Raw genomic sequence first — 26,326 nt, forward strand, 5'->3', positions numbered from 1 at the left:
GATCAAAAGCTACATAGAAACTACTTTCTAGTACAAAAGTCTGCATAGCTATGGTATTCTTTTGTCCTTTTTCTGTAGGTGGGGATGATGGTTAGGTGCTGCAGAACCTATGAGGAGGTTTGTGAAGGAGATGTAGGAAAAGTTATTAAATTGGATCGAGATGGATTGCATGACCTGAATGTACAGTGTGATTGGCAACAAAAGGGTGGTACTTACTGGGTCAGATATATCCATGTTGAGCTTTTAGGTAAGTTCACTGTTAACTGCTTTTTAATGAAAGAAGTGAATGATACAATAAGGAAGATAGTTTTTTTTTTAGGGGAAAAACGCACTCACCATGCATTTATTCTTGCCACTGCTAGGATTCCCACCACAGAGTTCTGCCTCTCATATCAAGATAGGTGACAAAGTGCGTGTGAAAAGCTCTGTTACCACACCCAAATACAAATGGGGATCAGTTACTCACCGAAGTGTGGGAGTTGTCAAAGGTAATGTATATTCAAAATGGGGCATGGGGAGGTAATGAAACCACACAGATTTTTCTGCAGTGTTTAAGGAGAGAATCTTCTATACACACTTACAAATCATGCTGCTTTGTGGAATATTACATGTTGATAAGAGTATAGAATGCATTTGATGTCTGACAAATTTACAGACATGTGCTTTGTGGCAGCCCATTTTGTTAATGTGTTCACCTGCATTTTGAGCCACTCCATTCACATACAGCAAAGGCCTTTAAGAATCTGTGCAGCTTCCTTTTGTAGTTTTCATTTTTACTTTGAAGGAAAGACAAATGTTTTTCCTTTAAGAAGTAAGTCTAACTTGAAGACTTCATGTGGAAGTGAGGAGCAAGTGGGGTGCACTAGTGTTAAACTGTAGGGGATGTTATAGAAGTAATCTGTGGGGCATAGATTCCTTAAAGAGATACAAATTTTGGTCATACTATGCTTATGCTTAGAAGTACTCTCTCCCTTTGGAAACTGTTAAAAAAAGAAAAATTCAGAATTAAGGAATTTAAATAGAATAATATATATCTTTAAAAAAATCTTTAGAATTTCCTTTTCCTCTGCCCCTTTCCAGGCTATCTAATAAGTTTAACACATAATTCCATTAAAAAATTAATTTTGAAACTAACTTTATTACGTGTTTCTACTCTGATGTTGCACTGGATACTTTCTGCTTCATTTTGTAGAGGTTTGCAACATATTGTATTTTCTGCATGTTTTTGTCACAGCTTTTAGTGCCAATGGAAAAGATGTCATTGTAGACTTTCCTCAGCAGTCTCATTGGACTGGCTTGTTGTCAGAAATGGAACTGGTCCCCAGCATTCATCCTGGAGTCACGTAAGTGATGATTTACAATTTTCTTAATGTATGTCGGTTATCTTTTAGCCTTGTCTTGATCTATTATGTTGACTTGTGCTAGAATTAAATTGTACCATGAAAACTGCTAGAAATATATTTACTCTTATTTCTTTTGTAAAATCAGGTGTGATGGCTGCCAGATGTTTCCTATCAATGGGCCTAGATTCAAATGCCGAAACTGTGATGATTTTGACTTTTGTGAAACCTGTTTTAAAACCAGGAAGCATAACACCCGACATACTTTTGGCAGAATAAATGAACCGGGTAAGTTTCAGGATCTAAGTGTTCCTTAGATTAATTTAAAATGCACTGAATTTGTTTTTTAAAAAAAATTTTAAATTTCAGCTCCTTAACGTAATGAAATTAGTGTTTGGATTGACCCTGTAGAGAAAACATTTTTAGCAGATCATAGCACTGCTACAATTGCACATGGTGGACTACACCAAAACATCAACCCTTAAGCTTTTTTTGTAGTGTTAAAAAGGCATATAATATGTCTGTGTGACAGTAACTGTGTCAGAATGGTGTTTTCATCTACACCAAGGGTAAAACATAAAATTCCTTAATCCTCCTGCCTTTTGCTATCAGCCTAAACATAGGTGAATGGAATCCTCGTTACAGCAGGTGCAGCTTGAAATACCTACAATACCTTCTTACATCTCAGTTGCTCTTCAACAATTGTGGCTATCCGTGTGTGATAGCTCTTGCCTCATTTCCTCCATGATCTGGAGATTCCAGAGAGGTGTGGTAGGAAAGAGAAGCCTTTTGAAAGACTCATAATCAGTATTTTTTTTTTCTAGGGCAAGAATAGGTGCAGCCATCTTAACTCCAAAACTTTTGGGTTTTGCATTATTTTGCAAAACTTAGCTGATACTAGCTCTTACTTCTTTTTCTCCACCTGTCTAAAGTCTGATCCCTAGTATTTGCAAGGTGATGCTGGCTTCTGGACTTAAACTCTTCATATTTACACATAGCCAGTCAAATCGGTTTGGAAAATTAGTAAAACTGATTCCCTCGTAGAAATCATGACCATGCTTTGCATGTGTATAATGGTTTGTCTAAAGGGCAAGAAAGACTTTCCATTAATAAATGGTGTGAATCTGTAATCATAGAATCATTCAGGTTGGAAAATACTCTTGGGATCATCAAGTCCAACCACCAGCCCTACTCTGCAAAGTTCTCCCCTACACAGTGTCCTCCAACATCTCATTTAAGCAACCCTTACACACATCCAGGGATGGTGACTCCACCACCTCCCTGGGCAGCCTATTCCACTGTCTGACCACTCTGTCTGTGAAAAAGTTTTTCCTAATGTCCAGTCTGAACCTCCCCTGTTGCAGTTTAAAGCCGTTCCCTCTTGTTCTATTGCTAATCACCTGTGAGAAGAGACCAGCACCAACCTCTCTACAATGTCCTTTCAGGTAGCTGTAGAGAGTGATGAGGTCTCCCCTCAGCCTTCTCCTCCTCAAACTGAACAGTCTCAGCTCCTTCAATCTCTCCTCATAGGATCTGTTCTCCAGGCCCTTCACCAGCTTCGTTGCCCTCCTCTGCACTCACTCCAGCACCTCGATATCTCTCTTGTATTGATGTGCCCAAAACTGGACACAATACTCCAGGTGTGGCCTCACCAGTGCAGAGTACGGGGGACTAACACCTCCCTACTCCTGCTGGTCACACTATTTCTCATACAGGCCAGGATGCCGTTGGCTTTCTTGGCCACCTGGGCACACTGCTGGATCATGTTCAGCTGCTTGTCAATTAGAACCCCCAGATCCTTCTCTTCCAGACAGCTCTCCAGCCACACCTCCCCAGGCCTGTAGCCATGCAGGGGGTTGTTGTGGCCCAAGTGCAGGACCTGGCACTTGGCCTTGTTGAAGCTCATCCTGTTAACGTTGGCCCACTGTCCAATCTCTCCAAGTCTCTCTGTAGACCCTCCCTACCTTCATGCAGATCGACACTCCTGCTTAACTTGGTGTCATCTGCAAATTTACTGATGATACACTCTATGTCCTTATCAAGATCATCAATAAAGGTGTTGAACAGAAATGGTCCCAACACCGAGCCCTGAGGAACACCACTTGTGACCAGACACTATCTGGATTTAGCTCCATTGACCACCACTCTCTGGGACCGTCCATCCAGCCAGTGCTTGACCCAGCAGACTGTTCGCTCAGCCAGGCCATGAGCAGCCAGTTCTTATATCAGAATCCTATGGGGAAATGTGTCCTTCCTGTTGCCCTGGATAGGGTGGAGGACTTACAATATACTTTTAGTCAGGCTTTCTAGAAGCTACAAAGATCATTGAAGGGAAGTAGCAGTGGGATTTTCCAAGGAGAAAATCAGTAACTCATTAAACCACCTCATTCTTGAACAAGATTTGAAATTTTTGAGTGTTGTTACGTAGCTGTGTCTATTTTCATGTGAAGGATTTTTACTGAGGCTTGGTTGCTTCTTTTTCATATGCTATGGTGGTGTAGAAATTCATGTGCTTTGGGCCTGTATTTTGAAGTATTTATCACTGTAAATTTTGATTTGTATTTCAAAAGGAAGGACCCTTTGAAATGACTATTAAATCTTTTAAGGATTCAATCAGTTTAAAGATTGCATGCGTCTGTAATGTTTTATCATTTGATTTTTAGGAATTTTTCTTAGTGTCTTACATTCTGGAAGAGAGTAATTTTCCTTAATTTTTTAATGTTCATTTTTTACTAAATTATGCTTGGTTTCTTGGTACAATCAGTCGATTGCATGTGTGAGAGTAGAAAATGTGACTATCCCAAATGACAGGCATGAAAACTTAGAGAGGTAAAGTGCTTGGAACTCTTTAAAAAAAAAAAAAAAAAAAAAAAGAAAAAATCTTGAGCCTATGCCCTTGAAGCGTGAGTAGTATTACCATACCTATGTGACATGCTTCTGTATTCTAGTTTTAGCCTAAATAACTGAAATCTTTGATTTATTTCCTTTCACATTGCTTATGGGTTTAATAAAAGCAATTTTCTTTGAGAGGTACATGCTTAATGTTTCACTTAACCATGCAGGTCAGTCTCCTGTGTTTTGTGGGCGTTCGGGAAAGCAGCTGAAGAGACGGCATAGTAACCAGCGGGGAATGTTACTGGATGATTGGTCTAGAATAGTTAAGAATTTGAATGTCTCATCTTCTGTGAATCAGGCTTCACGTCTTATTGATGGTAGTGAGCAGTGCTGGCAGTCTTCTGGCTCACAAGGAAAGGTAACTTTAAGCCGTAACTGGTTTATTCTGGCATGCTTTTTTCTTAAGAGTGTAAGTCTTCACCTCAGTGAAACTTGTTATCTTTGTGTAAGATAGAAGAGTAGTAAAAACAGACATTTGAAGTACAAAATTATGTTTCTTCATAGTAAATTAGCCTATTCTTTTAAAGCTGTACTTCGTCTTCCTAACTATTTAATTTTAATTATAAGGAATTTGTGTGATCTTAGAATAATTATGCTATATTTCAGTCCTCTAGTTGGTGATATGGTTATAATTGTTTTTTCGGTATAACTGATGGCAGTTGTTATTAACAGTCACAATGATTATATTTTACTTAAGTGAGTTTGTTGCAAAACGAAAAGCACCTATGTTCTCAGTAGCTAAAACTGCTGCTAAGTGCTCTCTCACTTGCACAGAATTGTAGAATATCTTGAGTGGGAAGGGACCTGTAAAGATCATCAAATCCAACTCCCTGCTCCTCGCAGGGCTACCCAAAACTAAACCATATGACTAAGAGCATCTTCAAACCTGTTGGAGCTCAAGGAGTGTCTAGGCACTGTGATCACTTCCTGGAGAGCCTGTTTCAGTGACTGACCACCCTCTTAGTAAAGACCCTTTTCCTAATGTCTAGTCTAAACTTACTCTGCTGCAGCTTCATTCTATTTTCTTGTGTCGTATCACTGGTTGCTGGAGATGGGAGATCAGCACCTCCCCTTGTGCTGCCCCTCTTGCTGAAGTTGTAGACGGTGATGAGGTTTCACCTCAGTCTTCTCTAAGCTGAACAAACCGAGTGACCTTGTAAGTCTTGCCCTCAAGACCTTTAACCATCTTAGTTGCCCTCATACAGCCACAGTTTGATGTCCTTCTTCTATTGAGGTGCTCAAAACTGCATGCCATGCTCAAGGTGAGGCCCCACCAGTGCAGTGTAGAGTGGGACAATCACCTCCCTCAGCTGTCTGGCTCTGCTGTGCTTGATGCACCCCAGGACATGGTTGGCACTTTTGGCTGCCAGGGCACACTGCTGACTCATATTTAACTTTCCATCAACCCGAACCCCCAGATTTATTTCTGTGGGGTTGTTCTCCAGCCTCTTGTCCCCCACTTTATATGTATAAGCAGGACTACCTCATTCCAGGTGGACAATCTGGCATTCACTTTTGTTAAATTTCATATGGCTGGTGGTTGCCTAGCTCTCTAGTCTACCCAGATTTCTCTGTAAGGCCTTTCTACCCTCAAGGGAGTCCACAGCTGCTCCTAGCATCATCAGCAAACTAGCTTAATGTACGTTCAACTCCTGTGTGCAGATCGTTTACAAAATATTCTTCCGTAGTTTATGCTTGGCCAGTTTTATTGGCCTGTAGCACTGCTTTGTGGCCGTCTTAGGCACTGGGATTTGCAGCTAGGCTTCTGTCCAGTGAGTTTTAATGCTCTGTTGGTGGCTGGGCTGAGAGTATCCCCAAGTGCCCTTCCTTCGGGTTGTCTACAGACTGTAAACAAGCATTTACATTATGTCCCATTTCTTAACCTCCAGTGGGACTGTACTTTCTCAGTCTTCTCAGTGGTGTTGCTCTTGTGTGGAATAAATAATTTGCTGCAACTGTTTCTCTTGTATTTGAAAGTTCTCTTGTATTTGAAAAAGTTCACAGGGTCATTTTCCTTTGACTGGTTGCCATGCACTGCAGCTGTTGTGTACCATTCACAAAAGTTTGTCATGTTTTCTTCAAAAACAGCACACATTTGTTCTTGTTAACCATATGGTGGTCCTAACAGTATCTGAAAATGAAATTCTGTGTTTCCCCTAGCACTGGATTCGCTTGGAGATTTTTCCAGATGTTCTTGTTCACAGACTAAAGATGATAGTGGACCCTGCAGACAGCAGTTACATGCCCTCTTTAGTTGTAGTTTCAGGTATGTGTATCTTCTCTGAGAAGTCTGAAAACCACTTTTTTTTGTACGTTCAACAGTAGGTCTATTTATCTAGTTTCAGTTAATGTAGTCACCTATTTAACATGCGTAGTGCCTGTTTATGAAACACACCATACCTTAAAATGTTCTTCTTTTCCATGTTTTGTTTTCTAGGGGGGAATTCCTTAAATAACCTTATAGAGCTAAAGACAATCAATATAAATCCTACAGACACCACAGTGCCTCTTCTCAGTGATTGTACAGAAGTAAGTGAAGTTTGCGGAGAATTACTCTTTTATGCAACAGAAGGATGTTTTGCTGCAAGAGATGAATGAAAAGCATTGTTGTGATTACTAAAGCATGGTATTTTCCTTTAAGTTAACACTATTTCTGACAGTTTACTAAAGTTAATTATCCTGATAATTTTTACCGTAATCCCAGTGTAACTTATTATAGCCTCAGTAGTAAAGAAATTTTAGGGTTTTTTGATGTAAATTATGAACCAAGCAGACATCCCAATAAACTTAAATTTGGGGATGATTTTGGTGGGTGATAAAGCTTATTTTGGATAGTAGTTCCGATCTTTTTCAGTAACAGCAAGGAGGAATGCATAATGACTTTTTAGAAGATTGGAAGTGAAAACGTTCTCAAATTAATAAGGGCTATACGTTTGTCTTAAAGTATGAATTATGTAGGGCTGAAAAGCCAGATATTTAAAGTTACAGATTCATTTTGTTAAGGTAACAAAGTCAAGCAAAAGTTTCAGATTTTTTCCTATGTTTTATAAAATTATATAGGGCCTAAATGATGGCAATTTAGTTTTTTCTTCTTAGTACCACAGATATATCGAGATTGCAATCAAGCAGTGCAGGAGCTCTGGGATTGATTGCAAAATACACGGCCTCAGTATACTGGGACGTATACGTGCAGAGGATGAAGATTTGGCTGCAGTCCCTTTCCTTGCTTCTGATAATGAGGAAGAGGAGGATGATAAAGCTAACACTGGGAGGTAGGTAACTGCAGGGGTGGGGGGAAGTAGTAAAGAACCTTAGCATCTATATATTCCTATAATTCAGGAGATTTTTGTAAGAAGAGCAACTTAATTAGGTTGAATTGTAATAAAAAGAAATCATTATCTCAGTTTGTCAGAATTGTCATCTGTTGATAAATAACTTCTTAACGATTATCACTCTGGTAAGGTGGTAGCATTTTGTACAGCTCTTCTGCTTCTGCAGTATACTTGGAGTTGAAAACCTAGCTAAAAGCTAGATGTGTTTATACTGGGTGTGTGGCACACGTATATTTACTACTGCTCAACAAAACATTCTGGGCTTTTATTTTGCTTTTATTTGTTACAGCTGTCAATTAACTGTGGTGGTGTAGTTTGAGTACTGAAACTGTTCCAAACCGTAAAATCCGTAATACAGTAAAAAGGTGTCTGTGCTATAGCATGCAGGTTGCTAAGATGACTTTGTTGTTTTTACAATACATTCAGTCTTGTTAGAAAGAAGGCAGCTGGACTCGAATCAGCAGCTACAATAAGAACCAAAGTTTTTGTTTGGGGACTGAATGACAAGGACCAACTGGGAGGACTAAAAGGTTCCAAGGTATGTTTGTTGTTTTCATACTTCACTACAAAACAGAAACAGCTAAAAATAAAATATACAGTCTCACACAACTCAAAATGAATTAAAATTTAATCAGAATTTTACAGTTTATCAAAAGCTGCGAGGAGTAGGTTTTAATGGCTTTTTACTATTAAGATGTGGATCTCTGTGCTTGGTGGAAAATTGGAGAAAATTTGCATTTTGGTTGTTACTCTGAAATCCAGTTTGATTTTTACTAGCTGCTGAATCATTTGTTTTAGATGATAGTGAACTAATTGTTCTAAAAATGTGTAGCGCTCTATATGTATTTTGTTCCTTTTGAGTTTGCATGCATGAAATTAAGATAATGGTGAACTTTTCTACCATGAGCTGGTGCAATCATCAGGAAAAAAAAAAATATTACTTCTAATATTTTGATTGGTGTAACTTGATTGCAATTCAGTGTAATTCAAGAGGAATTTCAGTCCCATGTGCAGCCATTTATACATAACTTTTTAATACAGTGCAAGAGGGGAGATACATGGCAGATGTTTAATCTATTTAAGATATTGTTAATGCTCCGTTAATATACTTTTCAGATTTCTTTGTTGTAAATAAAATGTAATCTATTGTATCCTTAGAGTGTCTTTCAAGAAACAAAAAGTTAACCGTTACTGTATTCTTTGGCTTTCTCAGGAAAACTTTACTGTAAAGGAAAGTCTTTGTTTATATCATATCTAATTTTTTCTCGGGTTTTTATTTATCATGGTTTCAGTATTAAATGCTTAGTTACTGTCTTTTGCCTGGTATATATTAACTGGTATGTGTGAAGTGTCTGAATAATACGGGGAGTTTCATATATTTTAAAAACAAATGTACCTGTTAGATTAACTGGTTTATGACTTAAGAATAGCTCTTCTTTTTAAAGCATAGAACTTTAAAATGTGTTGTAATGATTTTTATTTTCTGTCTGCTCTAGATAAAGGTCCCTTCCTTTTCTGAAACCCTGTCTGCTTTGAATGTTGTACAAGTAGCTGGAGGATCTAAAAGCCTTTTTGCAGGTAATGTGAGCTTAAAATATAATTAAAGGGCAGAAATAGATTTCCAATTGTGAAACATTAATGGTGTTTCAAACTTCTTTTCTTTCATTTTAGTGACTGTAGAGGGTAAAGTATATGCCTGTGGAGAAGCCACAAATGGAAGGCTGGGTTTAGGAATATCTAGTGGAACCGTGCCTATTCCCCGCCAGATTACAGCTCTTAGTAACTATGTGGTAAAGAAGGTGGCTGTTCACTCAGGTACTGACTATTGCTACTCTTATATGCATAAACTTAATATATTAAGCCTGAAAATAGTTGCTGTGCAGTTTTCTTGTGTGCTGTGATGCCCCAGCATATCTGATATCTTTAAATTTTTTTAAAACAAATACAGGTTACTAAATTCTGTCTGTTGCATAAAATGACAGATTAGAGCTAATTGTTCTATTATTAAAATCTGTGAATTTAGACCATATATGGTTTCTTACTAGCTGGAAGTTAAATTTGGTAACTTCTGAATAGTTCTTCAGTCTGATCCAAAGAAAGTGTTTTCATTTTTGAGTATTGCTGAATGGTGGGTTTGTTTTTCCTTTTTTTTTCTTGCAGCATTGAAAATAGCAAGTTGAATTATTATTTCATTTTTTTTTAATGTGCCAGGAAACCTACTGTCACAAAAGTTTTGTGTTCTAAATTAAGTCACATAAAAGCCAAAGAAAAGAAACAATGTGTGTTGGCTTGAAAGGCTCGCGCAATTACATTGTAGAAGTACAGCAGTGACAAAGTTCTGATATTTTTCCTAGACCTGCTGTCTGCTTGAAAGCTTGAAAATTTAACTTTTACACTTCTAGGTGGTCGGCATGCTATGGCATTAACTGTTGACGGAAAGGTATTTTCGTGGGGTGAAGGAGATGATGGAAAACTTGGTCACTTCAGTCGAATGTAAGTATACCAAATTGTCCGTATTTCAGTAAGAGAATATGATACAGCATAGCTGACCACCACTATTGAAAATGACAGGATTTTTAATACAATGGGAATAAAAAACTGTGTTGTGAAAAGATTTTTTTTTTCAGCAGTGTATGTCAGCATTTGTAGCAAATGCTGGCATTTGTAGCAGTCTTCAGCCATTTGAAAAGGAAGCATTCAATTAATATAATACTTGGAAAATATTTAGTGGATAAAATCTTTAATAGTATTTTTGAATGTCACTGATGAAATGGCACACTTCTGGACATAGAGTTTTTGGTTACTCTTGTATGGTAAGGTTTACAGAGGTGCATTGAGGTGTAAAACCGTAGCAGTTTTACACTCCTGAGCTGTACCAGTTTGTAATGTAAGCCTGACAGAGTACTTTGTAACCCTTTTCTTTAGGCTTCTGTTCCCAAACTTGTTAGCCGGAAATAGATTTCTTCCACTTTTCAGTAATACATAATTTAATTTGCCACACAACAGCTTTGAGGAAAATTGGAATTGTCTCAGGATTTTTCTTTGTATGCACCACAGCACAATGTTTTGAAAGGAAAAACAAAAATAAAGATAAACATAGGCCATGGGGAAATCTTTGTTTGTCATTCTGGTATATTTTGAAGACCTGCTCGGACTAAATTAAAAAAAAAATTACAGTGCCTGACTCAGATGGTTAATATGTGACAACAAATAAACGTTCGTTAGGGGTATGTGTGTCAGATCAATGAAAAGGGAAGTCTAGATTAATCAGTACTGCTTATTGATCGACTGTCTCATGCTTTCTGTAATTTTATTAAAAGCATGACTTGGAACTCATGGGAGCAAATTTTGCAGAGGCCATGCATAATTTTATAAAACCTTAATAGTGACTCCAATACACAGTCAAAATTAGAAACCTTGAGTTGAACCTCTTCCCTGAATTTAGAGAATATTTTTATCACATGAATAGTAAAAGTTTCCAGTACACTCATAGAAGCCTAACAGTAGATTCCAGTTCTAATTTCTCTCTTGTAACGAACAAAGTTGGGATGGGAGTGTCCTCTTTTAATCTTACTATCTGACACTGTGCCCACAGCTCAACCGTGGGCAGTGACGGGATACCGGTTTTCACTTTGTATTACACACGTTTTAATTGATTCATCACTTTGGTATTTTGGCTCTGTCATCTAAATTTTGCAGTGTATTCATAAAATATTTCTTTAAATAAACTTTGAAGTATATTAAAATAGTGTAAACTTCAGATTTATTGTGCTACTAAAGCATACGTATTGGAATCACAATGTTGCATCTTTAGATTACTAATAGTGCACAAAACTTTTTGGATTATGAAGGTTGGAGTATATTGTGCGACTTTTTCATAATTAACACAATGAATTCTTTACTCATTTTTTTTTCTAGGAACTGTGATAAACCCAGATTGATAGAAGCATTGAAAACCAAACGCATCCGTGATATTGCTTGTGGCAGTTCCCACAGTGCTGCCATTACCTCTAGTGGTGAACTGTATACATGGGGTCTTGGAGAATATGGAAGGCTAGGACATGGAGATAATACCACCCAGCTGAAGCCCAAGATGGTAAAATAAATGTTTCTTGTCTCTGATGAAATGTGAATGTGTATGTGTTTTTAATAAATGATAAAGCGAAAGTAAAGCAAAAAACCATGAAAGCAGTATGAAGATGGAGTGATCTAAATAAGGTTTTGGTACACATACCTGTAATAAAAGACAAGCTATTTCAGAAAGACCAAAAAGATCCAGTCTTTCTTTCTTGGGAAATGATGTGAAATGGCTAGTGCTGTTTTGAACATTCATGTCCTACATCTACTTTGGCATGTAGCTGGAAGTTGCTACTGTCATCTAGTGATGTTGGATCCTGAGTGAGGAAGGCTTGATAATCCTTTGCTAAATGGCATGGCTCAGACTGGACACAATGAACAAGATCAGTCATAAGAGCTTGAAAATGTCTGTAAGGTTTTAAAACATAGTTTCTTTTAAATGCCTTGCTTGCTTTTTCTGTTACGTAGGTTAAAGTGCTCCTTGGTCACAGAGTCATTCAGGTTGCTTGTGGAAGCAGAGATGCTCAGACTCTTGCTTTGACAGATGAAGGTAGGAATATCTTGTTTCAGAGCTTTCTAGCCCATGGGAATACTGTGATCATTGTTTGACCTGCAGTTTGATGTTTGTTAGGTTTGGTGTTTTCTTGGGGTGATGGTGATTTTGGAAAACTGGGCCGAGGAGGAAGTGAAGGATGCAACATTCCTCAGAACATTGAAAGACTGAATGGCCAAGGCGTTTGTCAAATTGAGTGTGGTGCACAGTTCTCATTGGCACTGACCAAGTCAGGAGTGGTATGGACATGGTATGTTACATTTGCCAGAAAGCATTACCAAAGTAATTGCTAAGTATGTGTTGCATTTATTGCTGTTTGACTGTCTTAACTCCATCTGTGCCTTGTTTGTGTGCTTCCTCTTTTAAATTGGTGGCTCTTTGAGACAGGCTGTGGTCTGTTCAATTACTCTAACACCCTGTTTTGTAGCATGCTCCACTGTGTATTGTACTCTATTAGGATGCCTGGGTCTTACTGAATTAGCGGAGGAAGTGGAAGATCATTGCCTCTCTTGAGAGCAATGGAGCTTGTAAAGGAATGTTAATTTAAGACTGGAGTGGAGTGGGAAAAAGAGAACCTGAGAATCAATTTGGAGCAAAAGCAGAGACTGCTAGTAAGGATATGCTAAAGTTCAGAGGGGATCGAAGAATTTCCTTGGAAACACAGGGTCTCTACAGAGCTCATTGCTGGTTGGAAGGCCACTGAGTTGTCAGTAATGATTCCTTGAAGCAAGAACTGATATGAGCTGATCACTGAGAGTTATTCAGAAATCCTTTTGATTTTTCTGTTAGTCTGAGGCTTCTCCTTGGTTTTGAACACAAACATGTTTTTTTAGTTTATAAACATTTCTGTAAAATTTCGGAGCATGTATGGCAGATCAGTGTCAGAGCTCTAACCAGATGAAGGTTTTACCCCATTCTTGTGTGATAAGACTGTGACCTGTTTGATGTACATCAAAGCTAAGATGCCTTAAAATTATAATTTTTGTTGTATTGTTTATCAGCAATTGATGAATGATATGAAGAGAAATGCACAAAACTTCTGTTTTAAGAATAGCAGCAACTTATAAAAAGGGAGAAAAGCTTTTAGCAGAGATGTCATTTCTCAGTGTGGCCACTGCAAACTATTTTTCTCTGTTGCATTCCTGTCTCTTTTAAATTCTTTTTTTTTGTAGTGATGGAAGAAGTAAGAGGAAAGGAAACTTGACAGTCTTCAAGAACTCTTTTGATTTGGGAAGCTGCATTGACAGAGGGATGTGTAAACAATATAATTGGTTTGAATTTTATGTTTATTATCTGTTGCAGGGGTAAGGGTGACTACTTCAGGCTAGGCCATGGCACAGATGTACATGTACGAAAGCCACAAGTTGTGGAAGGACTGAGGGGTAAAAAAATTGTGCATGTGGCTGTAGGCGCACTCCATTGTCTAGCGGTTACTGACACTGGACAGGTATGTTGTGTATCACTTACCTTTCCCATTTTCCCTTGATCCAGAAAGGAATAAACTAAACTGTTGAGAAAGAAGAGTGTAAAAGTATCAGTGCTGGTTAAAAAGCAAATAAGTGTCATTAGAACTTTTTATTCCATTTAAAGTCTTGAATAAATTAAGTAGCTTTTAAAATATTTTTCTACTTTATGTAGTATCTCATCATCAGTTTCCTGCTTCTATTGAAATGCAAAAGCAGTCACAGTGTTCTGGACAGATCTTTCTGCTGTGATCTGACGTTGTCATTTTATTGATTCAAATCTCCAATCTAATTACTGTGCAGCTCATTTTTCTAACTTACTGTTCACTGTGAACACTGATCAGTTTATGAATCAACTGATGATTTATGAATTGGCAATGACTTATGAATCATCTGATAGTGTTGCTTTGATTTTTTTTTTTTTTTTTTTCCCTTTTAATGTATAATAATGCCTGCCTTGTTTAACGGGGGAAAAAAAAGACACAGCAATAGGGTCTCTAAAGTGTCCTAGATGAATAATAGAAATTGCTAAGATTCCTTTTTAGGAATTTTTAAGAAAACAGTTAAATGAGGCAACAAACGAAGCAAAATAATACGTTGAAAATGTTTACTGGCAGGTTTATGCTTGGGGTGATAATGACCATGGGCAACAAGGCAATGGAACTACTACAGTCAATAGGAAGCCCACTCTTGTCCAGGGCTTGGAAGGCCAGAAGATCACTCGGGTTGCTTGTGGGTCTTCCCACAGTGTAGCGTGGACAACAGTGGATGTAGCTACACCATCTGTTCATGAACCAGTACTTTTCCAGACAGCGAGGGACCCTTTAGGTGCTTCTTATCTTGGTTGGTATTTATTACTGTACTTTTTTTTTTTTAATGCTGTTGGAGAGTTAGTTGTGTATGTGGTTTGATATGTGATAGAAGAGTGCAAAAAGAAAACTGTCTTTCAAAAAATCCACCACAAAACAAAAAACATACATATCTCTAAAAAAAACCCCAACAAAACCTCTGCCTGAAAGTGGAAGTGGTAAAGGAATTGTTCAGAATTAGCATTAGTTTGAACTTTTATTGTTCTTCAGGAAATTAAAATGCAAGATGCTTTATCAAATGCTCCAAAGACTTTGTCTTTAATATAGGCTAGAGTTTTATGGAGGTAATAGTAGATGGATGCTACTGTAATATTGGTCTTCTTACACGTAACCTCTTGCTACAGTTCCTGATGCTACCGTTACCTTTTGTTTCTGAGGTAGGTGACTTAAGAATTAGAGTGGCAAAACAGCAATGTTTTGTGTTGAAAATAAAAGCACCAAACATTTTGCTAATTAAGCTTTTCCATGAACAAGGCAGTGTATTTAAAAAAGAGCAGTATCTACATATATGGTTTATTTGATCAGTATTTTTAAGAGTACTTAATAAATGCTCTTGCTATTTGAGAAATTTCTTTGTAAATAAAACTTGGTTTAGATGCTGATCAGCAAAATATTGATCTCTGTATTTACTCTTCATGTGTAAGTAAAAAGGTGGAAAGCTATTTTATGAAAGCCCTTGCTGAAAAGCCTCAGTATTGACTTTAATGTTGTAACTGTAGGCACTGCAGTTTAAGAATCTACTGTGGAGTTAGTTTTAGAGTCATCTTTCTGTTTTAACAAGACATTAGATAAATAAGTTCCAGTTATATATTACACCACTAAAAATGCTTGCCTTCTCTTTTTTGCTCACTGCAGGTGTTCCTTCAGATGCAGATTCTTCTGCTGCCAGTAACAAAATTAGTGGGGCAAACAGTTCCAAGCCAAATCGTCCTTCCCTTGCTAAGATTCTCCTATCTCTTGATGGGAATGTTGCCAAACAGCAGGCATTATCTCATATACTGATGGCATTACAAATCATGTACGCCAGGTAGGCATGCAAACATTCTTGTCTTTTGCAGAGCAAAAGATTACGTAGTTTACCATGTCTTAGGGTCTCTTGAGTTAGGTGTAACTTATTTCACAAGTTTGAACTTCTCAGGATAGGCCTCAGCTTTGTTTAAATTTTCTTTTGATGTTGATATTAGGTTTATGCTGTTGTGTTTTCTTCACATAAGCTCCCAGTGCCTGGGGAAAAAAAATGTTTATGTAGAAATTATCAGGTAAATCATGTAAAAGTGTAAGTCAACCATGATAGATGATATGGAGCAAGCAGTGGGGGACAGGGTGGAAAGAATAATAAAACTTTACAATGTCCTCCTTGTTGTTGGTAGACAACAGAGTATTTGTGCTAAAATTTATGAAGAGAAACTCACGTAAAATAGTGGCCCTGAAACACAGTATTTAAGTGTCAGGCCCAAAGGAGAATGGAGATAAGCTACTCTAAATTCCAGAGCTTGGAAAACTTTCCTTATTTTATTAAGAAAAGCTAATATGACTTTTTCTAAGTTCAACGCGGGGCTATAATTAGGTTCATGTTAATCTGTACTAAATGATTTCAGGGATGCAGTTGTTGGAGCTTTGATGCCTGCAAGTATGATTGCACCAGTAGAATGTCCTTCTTCATCGCCAGCCCCCCCATCAGATGCTACTTCTACAGGAAGCCCTGCAAATGGAGATGAATGCATGCTTGTAGGAGATATAGAAGAGAGACTGAGCCCAAACCCATGGCAGGACAGGAGAGGGGAGGTAAGGTGTCAGATTAATTTTTCCATCAGCGTTTAACATTAAAGCTGAAAAATACTGTCTCATCTAGGTTGATAATAGCAGAGATTAAACAGTTCTTTCATGTTCTAATTTCAGGAGTGGGTACTCTGCATATGTCAGATTTGGAAAAAGTAACATTTAGTGTGAAATCAGTTTTGAACTTTCAGAATGCACTCTGTCATTTAAATGCAACTGTGATGATTTCTAATAGTATTGTAGAGTTAGCATGAAAATATTAACCATTTGACTAGATATTAAATACTAGATTAAAAAAAAAAAGTCAAGACTAAGGAAATATTTGATCATTACTTAATGAAATGTAATTGTAAACTTAGATCAACAAATGTAGACAGAAGGGCCTGAACTTCTACTCCTTTGATTCCCATCTGCTAACATAAGCAGAAAAAAATAAGAGGCTTACTACTGAAGAGATCTTTTCCTTTAACAATCTATTAATTTGACATTTATTGTTAGGGCTTTTCTGCACTGTATGCTTTCCTGCAGGCACTGATATTTTATTGTATGTTTTTTGTAGCAGCTGGTATTGTGGGGATGTTGGCTGGTTTACTGTACTAGGAACGTAAATAGAAGTTAAAAATACAGGGAGCAATCTGTTGGTTTTGAATTTATGGCTGTTTTTCATTTGCTGCTGTGTTTGAACATAAGCCCTTCTAGTAAATAATTATACTCTTAAAGGTCTTACAGTAACTTGTTGCAGCTTTTCTTAGTTATTATTTGTTTTGGCTAGGTTGTTTCTTCAGAAGATGCTGTGACACCGTCTGCTGTAACTCCCTCGGCTGCTGCAGCCTCTTCCCGTCCTTTCATTCCAGTCACAGATGATCCTGGAGCTGCCAGTATCATTGCAGAAACCATGACAAAAACCAAAGAAGTAATGTTGTCAATACCTTACATAAAACCTAAGTCTTACCATGCTTTTATCAAGCAGTTTTGCTTTTTTTGTGCTTTTAAAGTTATTCTCTAAATGACTGCATTTTTTTAAATCTATCCAAAACCAGACGGACTTCTTTTTTTTTTTTTTAGTCTGATGTTAAAGGAGGTTAGTTTTAGGAAAACATTTTCAGTTAAGAAATGGATTTAACAGTAGGCTAATTTGGGGGTTCTATAATCCCAGATTTATGAATTGTGTTTTAAAATACCTTTAAACTTCTTCAGAGAATTTATTTTGTTCAGATTCAATGAAGTATTTTTCATCTCCACTGTCTAAATATTTCTGAATTTTTTTTTTTTTTCTAGGATGTAGAAAGTCAAAGTAAAGTGTCTGGCCCAGAACCACAGTACTTGGATGAGTTTACTAGTCTCTTAGTACCAGATGACACGCGAGTCATGGTTGACCTGCTAAAGCTTGCTGTGTCCAACCGAGCAGGTGACAAGGGAAGAGATGTTCTATCGGCTGTGCTGTCTGGTATGGGCACAGCTTACCCGCAGGTCAGGTTTTGTTTCTGTTGCATTTTAACTTTGTCTAGAATATTTTCTTGTCTAGAATATTTTCTTTTATTTGAGGTGCAGTTCGGCATACGGAGAAACTTAATAAACATGAAAATTTGGTTTGAACTTAAATGCATCTGAACCTTTATGATTTTAATGGTAGTATAACATGAATACATGCATGTGCTACAAATGTCAGTAATAAGCTATTTTCTCAATTTGTCATGCTGAAATTAGACATTATAATAGAAGCTTAATGAACTGTATTTATGTATTGGAGCAGTTGCTGTGGTTATTGGAATGAAGCTGAATTAACTGAGCCCTCTTTCCTATATCTGGGGAATGTTAGTTTAGAAACTTCCATATTGGTTTTGGTTTGCATATGGGTTTACTTCTCAAATTGATGCAGTCGTCATTACTAACTAAACCTGCTGTTAATAATACAGTAATTCAGTTAACAATACAGAAATTTTTCTTAATTTTTAAAATTTACATTTGATGCATTGAAGTTTCTAATTATTTACAAAGTATCCGTTGGTGTGGGTTTTTCTGGGACAACTGACAAACTGAATTAATAAATGCTGTGATATTGGATACCAGCAGCTATATGAAAGACTGTTACAAATCATAAATTATTTATAGAATATCTGCTTACAGTAATGAACTGAAAGTTGTTTAATGTTTCTTGTAGCTTTACCCTTCAAATATTTTTTTCTAATCAGTAACAATGCATTGGCTTTTAGCTTAGGAATTTTTCTAGCCTTAACAACATGAAAAAAGTATTTTTGAATTAATGTGATAGTTTATGAATCAGAATTCAGAAAACAAGTGATGGATTCATTTATTTTAAATTTCTTGGACTGATCAAACTTCCTTTTTGTAAAGTGTATGCTTTTCTTAGGTTGCTGATATGTTGTTGGAGCTGTGTGTTACTGAACTAGAAGATGTAGCAACTGATTCACAAAGTGGTCGCCTCTCTTCACAACCAGTTGTTGTAGAAAGCAGCCATCCATATACTGATGATACATCTTCTAGTGGCACAGTTAAAATACCAGGTATAGGATTATTAAAGTTAGATTACTAAAATTGAGTTAATTTCAAGCCTGCATGCACAAACTTTTTCCTTAGCTTGCAAAAAAGTGTATTGAACTTTTGAAACCATGTTATGTATCCTGTTGCTATAATAAAGTATTTCTTAAAACACTTACGTGCTGCATGAACATCTTGATCCTGTGAAATGTGCATTTTCGGGTCCACTGGCTATGACTGCAGCTGTATGTCACTGCTGTTTTCCGTTCAGTTATGAAGCTGAGAAGGACTAAGTCTTTTTCAGGGTCAGTAACTGAACACCTATCTTCTAGTCTTGAGCATTTGGGAAATACTTTTTTGTTTTAACACTGTCTTTTAATACTTCCTTCAGTATGTTACCTAGTACTTTTCAAAAGGTACAGTCAACAAAGAGCTATTTGCCTTAACTGTAAATAGACACTTTTTGTCTGTTGCAACTTTAGTTTGGAATGTTCTGAGTATAGTCTTCTGTTTGCTAGCCCCTGCTCACATGAGCTTGCTATGATGTAAGCCTTTCAAAGAGAAGAAATTGCAGACAGATAATGTCATTAAACGAAAGGAAATTACTTTTATTAATGACTGCTGTGGCTTCCAGCCAACTGTTTGATTTCATGTGAATTTCTAAAATACTGCATTTGTTTGTGGTATTGATTGCTCTGTAGAAATGTGTAAACTCTTTGTTGCTGTTTAGGTGCTGAGGGACTGAGGGTAGAATTTGATCGCCAGTGTTCTACAGAGCGGCGTCATGATCCACTCACCATAATGGATGGTGTCAACAGAATTGTTTCCGTCCGATCAGGTTATGAGAACTAGTGCTTTTCAAAGATGTCTTGTGTAATTTACTGTTAAAAGCTGAATGAAATGTACCACTGTCTGTGACTGATGTATTGTGAGAGATAGGCCAGTAACGTAACTATCAACTATCTAAATTGATACTCTGTTTTAAAAAAAAATAATATATAGCATCTAGACACAGACGTGTAAGAGTGATCTGGCATCTTTGAATATAGAGAATCTCTCAGAAGAGCATGTTGTCATACTCTCCCTAGGAACAGTTAGAGTGTAAAAAATCGGTGTTTAGCACCCCTGACAACATCTCTAAATTTTTGTATAATTAAAGTATATTTTAACAAATTGGAATACATTTGGAAAAGGATTCTTTTATTAGATTTTTTCTTTTTCAAGTTAGGCTTATGGAAATTTGAGTTTTCGTACAGTCAAGACAAATGCTCTTTTGCTGTTGAATGCCTAAAATAATACCTAGACTCGTTCTCTTTCCGTTTCCTACTCTGGCCTATGTATGTAACACTACATGAAATCTTCACATCTTTTATCCTGTTATCTCTGATTTAATTTTTAAGTACTATTAATTTGCAGTAGATTTTAGAGGAATATTTTTAATCTCATCAGATTTTACCATGAAGCTACTCATACGTTGTATCATGTGCAAGGGTCTTGATAGTTACTGTCTGTGCTTAACATTTCTGAGCAGTCATGACGTGGGCTTTTACTATTGACCCATTTTCCCCCAGACTGTTTCAGATGCACATATGTTTCATTATTGAGCTATTTCTGATTGGATACCTGTTTGGAAAAATCTGTAAAGCTGAATTTAATATATATGTTGTTACATATTTTTGTAATATAAAAAGATAATTTGGAAATAGGACAACAGATTTTACTAAGATCTCATCATTGTCTTTTGAATATGGTATTAAAAGTACTGGGGGTATCTGTTAACGGTGCTAGTTGATCTGTATAAGACAAGTTTCATAATGTAACATCTTTATAGTTATGTTCATGTGATTTACATAGCTTTTTTTCTTGAATGTGTGTTTGATGTTTATAATACATAACCATGGAGTGAAGTTGCTTTTGATGAGTGGCTTGCATATTGGCTCAGACAGTATAGATGAATATGTTCATATCACCTGCTGTGACAGGTCGTGAGTGGTCAGACTGGTCTAGTGAATTGCGAATTCCAGGGGATGAACTAAAATGGAAATTCATCAGTGATGGCTCTGTGAATGGATGGGGATGGCGATTCACTGTTTACCCTATCATGCCAGCTGCAGGTAAGGTATCATATATGATGTTTACCAAAGGGCAATTTACTTGTCTGGTTTTTGCAGTTGCATTTACTTCATGATATTTACATGCCAAAGTTCAATAGTTCATTTACAATCATACTAAGAAAACATTTTCATTCATACTTAGGAAACATTTTCAACAAAGTCTTGAGAGGTGCACTTGTACATAAGGAAGAGAGAAGAGATAATTTTGTAATCGCTCTAGTTTGCCTCTTCATCAGTGAAGAAAGGATGCTTTTGAGACACAATTCATCTGAAATTTTTCCTTTTTTAAATGCATCTGTTTTGGAATTGGGTCAATTATGTACTGAAAGTACTTCCCTCTTTCTTCCAATCCCTTCAGAGGGAGGTGGAACGGAACAACTCAGATGCAGACTGGAACTCGACTGCTGTGTTTGGTCAGCTAAATCCTGCCTATGTTCTGTTCTTATTTCAGTCTGAGGACGAATCCTTCCTACCTTTTTTGTTTGTTTTTGCTTTATGTTTCTTGCAGGTCCTAAAGACCTTCTCTCAGATCGTTGCATTCTTTCATGTCCCTCAATGGATTTGGTTACATGCTTGTTGGATTTTCGCTTAAATTTTGCTTCCAACAGGAGTATAGTTCCTCGCTTGGCAGCTTCTCTTGCAGCTTGTGCTCAACTGAGTGCCTTAGGTAGGTATAATCTTAAATTGTCTGTTCGTTTGAAGTTAAAATGATTGTTTTAAATAATAACATTCTTCCTGTTTCCTTAGCTGCTGGCCACAGAATGTGGGCTTTGCAGAGGTTACGGAAACTGCTCACAACAGAGTTTGGCCAGTCTATTAACATCAACCGAATTCTAGGGGATAATGATGGAGAAACACGAGCTTTGGTAAGAAGGCAGTGATGCTCTCCTTCTCATTTTTCATTAATATGAATGCAAAGCATTAAAATGTACAACATTTTTGTTGTTAATGGCAAATTAGGAAATGTGCAAGTGAACAGCCTTCCTGCATAGGTCTGAAAGTTGGTAAGGTACTCCATTTTAGAAAAAAAATGGCTAATTCCAGTACTGTATAGATGTGGCTTTGGAATTGCCAGAAAGTGACGGAAATATTGTCAAATGACAGTATTCAAATGAAAGTGACAGAAATATGTCAAATTTTTCCATTAGGAAATGGATGGAAAGGATACTTCACATACCTAACTGTAGTTTGGGAAGTTGTTAATGTTTTGTCATGATCATCTAAAGAATGTACTTTTTGTAATACAGAGTAAGACTAACTTTGCAGTTGTGTGGTTTCTCTATAGAGTTTCACAGGGAGTGCTTTAGCTGCTTTGGTTAAAGGTCTTCCAGAAGCTTTGCAGAGACAGTTTGACTATGAAGACCCCATTGTGAGAGGTGGCAAACAGTTGCTCCACAGCCCTTTCTTTAAGGTAATGGAGTACAATCAGTAAAGAATTCATGAGTATAATTCTAGATTTTTTTTTTTTTTTGAGATGTGGTAAGCTAGTCCTATATCAGAAGCATTTTCTGACAAAATCAGAGTACTACTCCTAAAAGGAGAATCAAATAGACAAAGAATAAGGACTACCTAGCTAGGCAGAGGTAGGTAGGTCAGAAAGACATATTGAAAGTACGGTAGACCAGACTTCTTGATAAGTGATTTTTGTGTTGTCCTAATAGGAGTGTTGTATATTTTTATTTATTTATTTAAATACTCTGAAGATTTTATTTGCATCTGTATCTTAGAAGAAAGGCTATTCAGTTTTGGGTCCTGTACTTCAAAGTGAAAACAGGCTGAGGAAGTGTGGAGAAGAGCAACATGAATAAAATGCCGAAAAAGTGTCCCATATAGTAAAAGTTAAATTAAGAGGACTCATCTATCTGAAGGAAAAGAAATTCTTAAAATATGTAAAAGTTTACACGGGGAAAAAGGAATCCATTGTTCAAAATCTTCATCAGTAACATTGATTTGAAATTGAATCAAATTGAAAATCAGTTGAAAATTGATTTAATTGTAGGAAGGAGACAGTTTAGAAATGCAAGGTTAAAAGTTCAGCACATGGTATTCAATATAGAAAAATTAACTAAGAGTGTTTTTCACGGGGGGATTGTGAAAATTTTTGGATTGGAAGAAGAAATTAGATACATAACCATGTGAGATAGTGTGGGTACACTTGATGCTGCCTCATCAGTGAGGGTAATGAACATGGCTCTTAATGTCCCTTGCACTTTACATGTCTTTGAGACTGTGTTTGGGCCCTTATTGAGCTGTTCAACTACATCAAATGTATATTATTTTCTATTACAAATTTTTGATACATCTCTAAAATATTTTTGGTTGTCTGCAGGTGCTTGTGGCTCTTGCTTGTGATCTGGAGTTGGACACACTCCCTTGCTGTGCGGAGACACACAAATGGGCCTGGTTCAGGAGATACTGTATGGCATCCAGGGTTGCTGTGGCTCTTGATAAAAGGACACCATTACCTCGCCTTTTCCTTGATGAGGTACTGCAGGAATATTTTAAATGGTTCATGGAATGCACAAAAATATTTCTCTGGAAAAGATACACTGTTTGAAGTATTTTATGCCAACTGTGATAGGAATAATTGATAGTTTGAGTAATGTTATTTCATCCGAAATATTTTACAGGTGGCAAAGAAAATCCGAGAATTAATGGCAGATAATGAAAATATGGATGTTCTTCATGAGTGCCATGATGTTTTTAAGAGAGAACAGGATGAGCAGCTTGTCCAGTGGATGAATAGGTTATTTCTTTCAACTGTCATTGGTTTGGTCATGTGATGCTTCATTGTTGTACGATAATAAACTGTATTTTTGGTGACTCTTTAAAACTTTGTTCTGCATTTTCTACAGACGACCCGATGATTGGACACTTTCAGCTGGAGGCAGTGGAACTATTTATGGTTGGGGTCATAATCACAGAGGACAACTTGGTGGGATTGAAGGCGCAAAAGTCAAAGTCCCAACTCCATGTGAAGCTCTTGCTACACTTAGACCAGTGCAATTAATTGGTGGTGAACAGACTCTGTTTGCAGTGACTGCTGATGGGAAAGTAAGGATAGAGTAGATGAATGTTTGTTAGACTCCCTTGAAATATTTCATCCTCAGTCAGATGGGTTTGGCTAAATATAATGTGTATAGCTCAGATTTATTATTATTAATACTAGTAGTTTTGTTCTATTTTACTTTTTAAGGAAACTGAACTATGCCGACTCTGCAAGTGCAGTGTAGGAATTCAGTGTACTGTAGCATTAAGTGCATAAAATAAAATGTATATTTTAGTTCTCAATTCAAAACTGTGATCAGATTTTTGAAAACAAAGTCAAATACAAGTAATGTGCTCACAGAGTCCTGGAAAACAGGACAGACAGTAAAATGTGATGGTGATTATGTGCGTCTGAAGGGAGAAAGGTATAATGGGAATCTGAGATTGTTCACAGTTGGCTAGATGCCCGTAAGTTAGGTATTGAAGAATCTAATTTGCAGATGCTTAAATCCTGAGTGAAAAGGAGCACCATAGTGTTCAGTGTAGTTCAGTGTAAGGTATAGGAGGAAAAAAAACGTTCACAAATTTGAAAATGTCTTTATTTTGATACAGGTGGCAGTTTGTGTTAAGGATGTGATCGAGAATTTTAGCTAGGGCTTTTGTAGCAGTTATCTAGTGAGATACTGTAATGATTCCTCAGCAATCAGTATCATCCTTGTTAATGGTTCACAGAAGGGTAAAGGATAGATTAATGACATTGTTTGACATCATTTTGTTGAGAGAAGTTACTTTCAGGTAGACAAAAAGAGAGTGAAAAGCAGTACTTAAGACTGTATTTATGGGATGGAAGGGGAAGAAGCAACTGTGTTTAGATGTGTATACTCCACAAAAGAAAGGAATCTAGAATAGTGCTGCTTGGAAAAGACCTACAGGTGATAGATGATTTTGTAATGTTATCACACAAAGCTGTGTTTTCTTGATACTTTTACAGTGAAATCTGTTAAGTCAGTGACAGTTCATATTGACTGCAATGTAGCCTTATTTTCACTTTTTTTTTCTGAAATATTTTAAAATAGTTCTTATTTTTCAGAACAGGGTATAGAGGCATGTAAGAAACTGTTTAACAGTGTTCCAGTATAGATTCATTAAGAATTCTTCTCTGTGGCTCTAGTGAATGTTCTTAAAGAGGCAAAAAAATTTAAATTTTATTCTTTGCTTTAAAGCTGTATGCCACTGGATATGGAGCAGGTGGTAGGCTTGGAATTGGAGGAACAGAGTCAGTTTCTACTCCAACTTTGCTGGAATCCATTCAACATGTGTTTATAAAGAAAGTTGCAGTGAATTCAGGAGGAAAGCACTGTTTGGCATTGTCTTCTGAGGGAGAAGTTTACTCTTGGGGTGAAGCAGAAGATGGTAAACTTGGTCATGGAAACCGAAGGTAAGTAACACTTTTTGAAATGTTATTTTTAAAAACTCTTAATGGGTACTTTCTATAGTTGCTATGTATTTGAAGTGTTGATGAGTAATGCTCGTATGTAGAAGTTATTCTTTAGCTATGTGGAAATGTACATTTTTAAATCGAGGAACTGCAAAATATTTTTCAGCTAAACAGTTACTCTGATTTCTCTAATTAGATACTCTGTTCTAACATATCTGTGAACGCTAAAGTCCACTGGCCTTCCTTTGGGGAGCAAAACTGCCATTCTGCTTCTGTTCTCCACATGCATTGTTGTGTACATTAAAGGAGAAATTCTCTTGTGTTACGGGATAGCAGTGTTCTGATCAAAAAAAAAACGGGAATCCTGAAGTGGGAGGCAACAGTACACTTTATGCTAGAAATTTTGATAATGTGTCTTAGATTGAACTGATTTTTCCAGGGTAAATGCTTACCTTTGACTAAGTTTTAATGGAAGTGGTTTTGTAGTTTCATCTTACCTGTAATGCTGTCATATAACATACAGTAAAATACTTTTAGCTTTTATAGGCCTCTAAAAGTATTTCTGAATGACTAATTAAATAAATCTTTAGTATATTAAACTGGAGCAAAAGCAAATGCTTAGTTATTTTGGGTGTCCTTGTACTCATTAAAAAAACCTCTTTCTATACACTGGTGAACTTAAATAGTTTATTCTAAAAGTGTTGTGAAGACAAATATTTTAATTTCAGCCCTTGTGATCGTCCTCGTGTAATTGAATCTCTGCGAGGTATAGAAGTGGTTGACATTGCTGCTGGGGGAGCACACAGTGCATGTATTACAGCTGCAGGAGACCTTTTTACATGGGGAAAGGGAAGATATGGACGCCTTGGGCATGGAGATAGTGAAGACCAACTAAAACCTAAACTGGTAAGGAACCTTTGGAGTTCTATACAGTCTTAGTCCAGTTCTTACCTTCTGATGTGTAACTGTTTGCGTTTCT

The 26,326-nt window shown here is 36.9% G+C and overlaps 1 protein-coding gene across 4 annotated transcripts in view; it reads left to right on the plus strand.

Annotated features, from left to right (window-relative positions):
* HERC2 (HECT and RLD domain containing E3 ubiquitin protein ligase 2) overlaps positions 1-26,326 on the plus strand; it is a 111,648-nt gene that overhangs the window by 62,404 nt on the left and 22,918 nt on the right. For 3 of the 4 annotated variants that reach the window (XM_074908263.1, XM_074908281.1, XM_074908271.1), the window contains exons 49-80: positions 79-247; positions 363-488; positions 1,235-1,343; positions 1,489-1,628; positions 4,403-4,593; positions 6,396-6,501; positions 6,673-6,764; positions 7,332-7,507; positions 7,994-8,105; positions 9,064-9,145; positions 9,239-9,382; positions 9,970-10,060; positions 11,486-11,663; positions 12,113-12,194; positions 12,276-12,447; positions 13,500-13,644; positions 14,278-14,503; positions 15,385-15,556; positions 16,128-16,314; positions 17,081-17,221; positions 17,587-17,778; positions 18,680-18,833; positions 19,538-19,645; positions 20,790-20,921; positions 21,430-21,588; positions 21,669-21,787; positions 22,207-22,332; positions 23,251-23,406; positions 23,552-23,667; positions 23,777-23,975; positions 25,133-25,347; positions 26,076-26,253. In XM_074908263.1, coding sequence (XP_074764364.1) covers positions 79-247; positions 363-488; positions 1,235-1,343; positions 1,489-1,628; positions 4,403-4,593; positions 6,396-6,501; positions 6,673-6,764; positions 7,332-7,507; positions 7,994-8,105; positions 9,064-9,145; positions 9,239-9,382; positions 9,970-10,060; positions 11,486-11,663; positions 12,113-12,194; positions 12,276-12,447; positions 13,500-13,644; positions 14,278-14,503; positions 15,385-15,556; positions 16,128-16,314; positions 17,081-17,221; positions 17,587-17,778; positions 18,680-18,833; positions 19,538-19,645; positions 20,790-20,921; positions 21,430-21,588; positions 21,669-21,787; positions 22,207-22,332; positions 23,251-23,406; positions 23,552-23,667; positions 23,777-23,975; positions 25,133-25,347; positions 26,076-26,253 — 4,695 coding nt within the window. The remainder of the gene's footprint in view (positions 1-78; positions 248-362; positions 489-1,234; positions 1,344-1,488; positions 1,629-4,402; positions 4,594-6,395; positions 6,502-6,672; positions 6,765-7,331; positions 7,508-7,993; positions 8,106-9,063; positions 9,146-9,238; positions 9,383-9,969; positions 10,061-11,485; positions 11,664-12,112; positions 12,195-12,275; positions 12,448-13,499; positions 13,645-14,277; positions 14,504-15,384; positions 15,557-16,127; positions 16,315-17,080; positions 17,222-17,586; positions 17,779-18,679; positions 18,834-19,537; positions 19,646-20,789; positions 20,922-21,429; positions 21,589-21,668; positions 21,788-22,206; positions 22,333-23,250; positions 23,407-23,551; positions 23,668-23,776; positions 23,976-25,132; positions 25,348-26,075; positions 26,254-26,326) is intronic. The other variant, XM_074908290.1, reaches the window with a different exon arrangement.

This window comes from Athene noctua, chromosome 1, assembly GCF_965140245.1.
Source record: "Athene noctua chromosome 1, bAthNoc1.hap1.1, whole genome shotgun sequence".
Classification (NCBI taxonomy): Eukaryota; Metazoa; Chordata; class Aves; order Strigiformes; family Strigidae; genus Athene; species Athene noctua.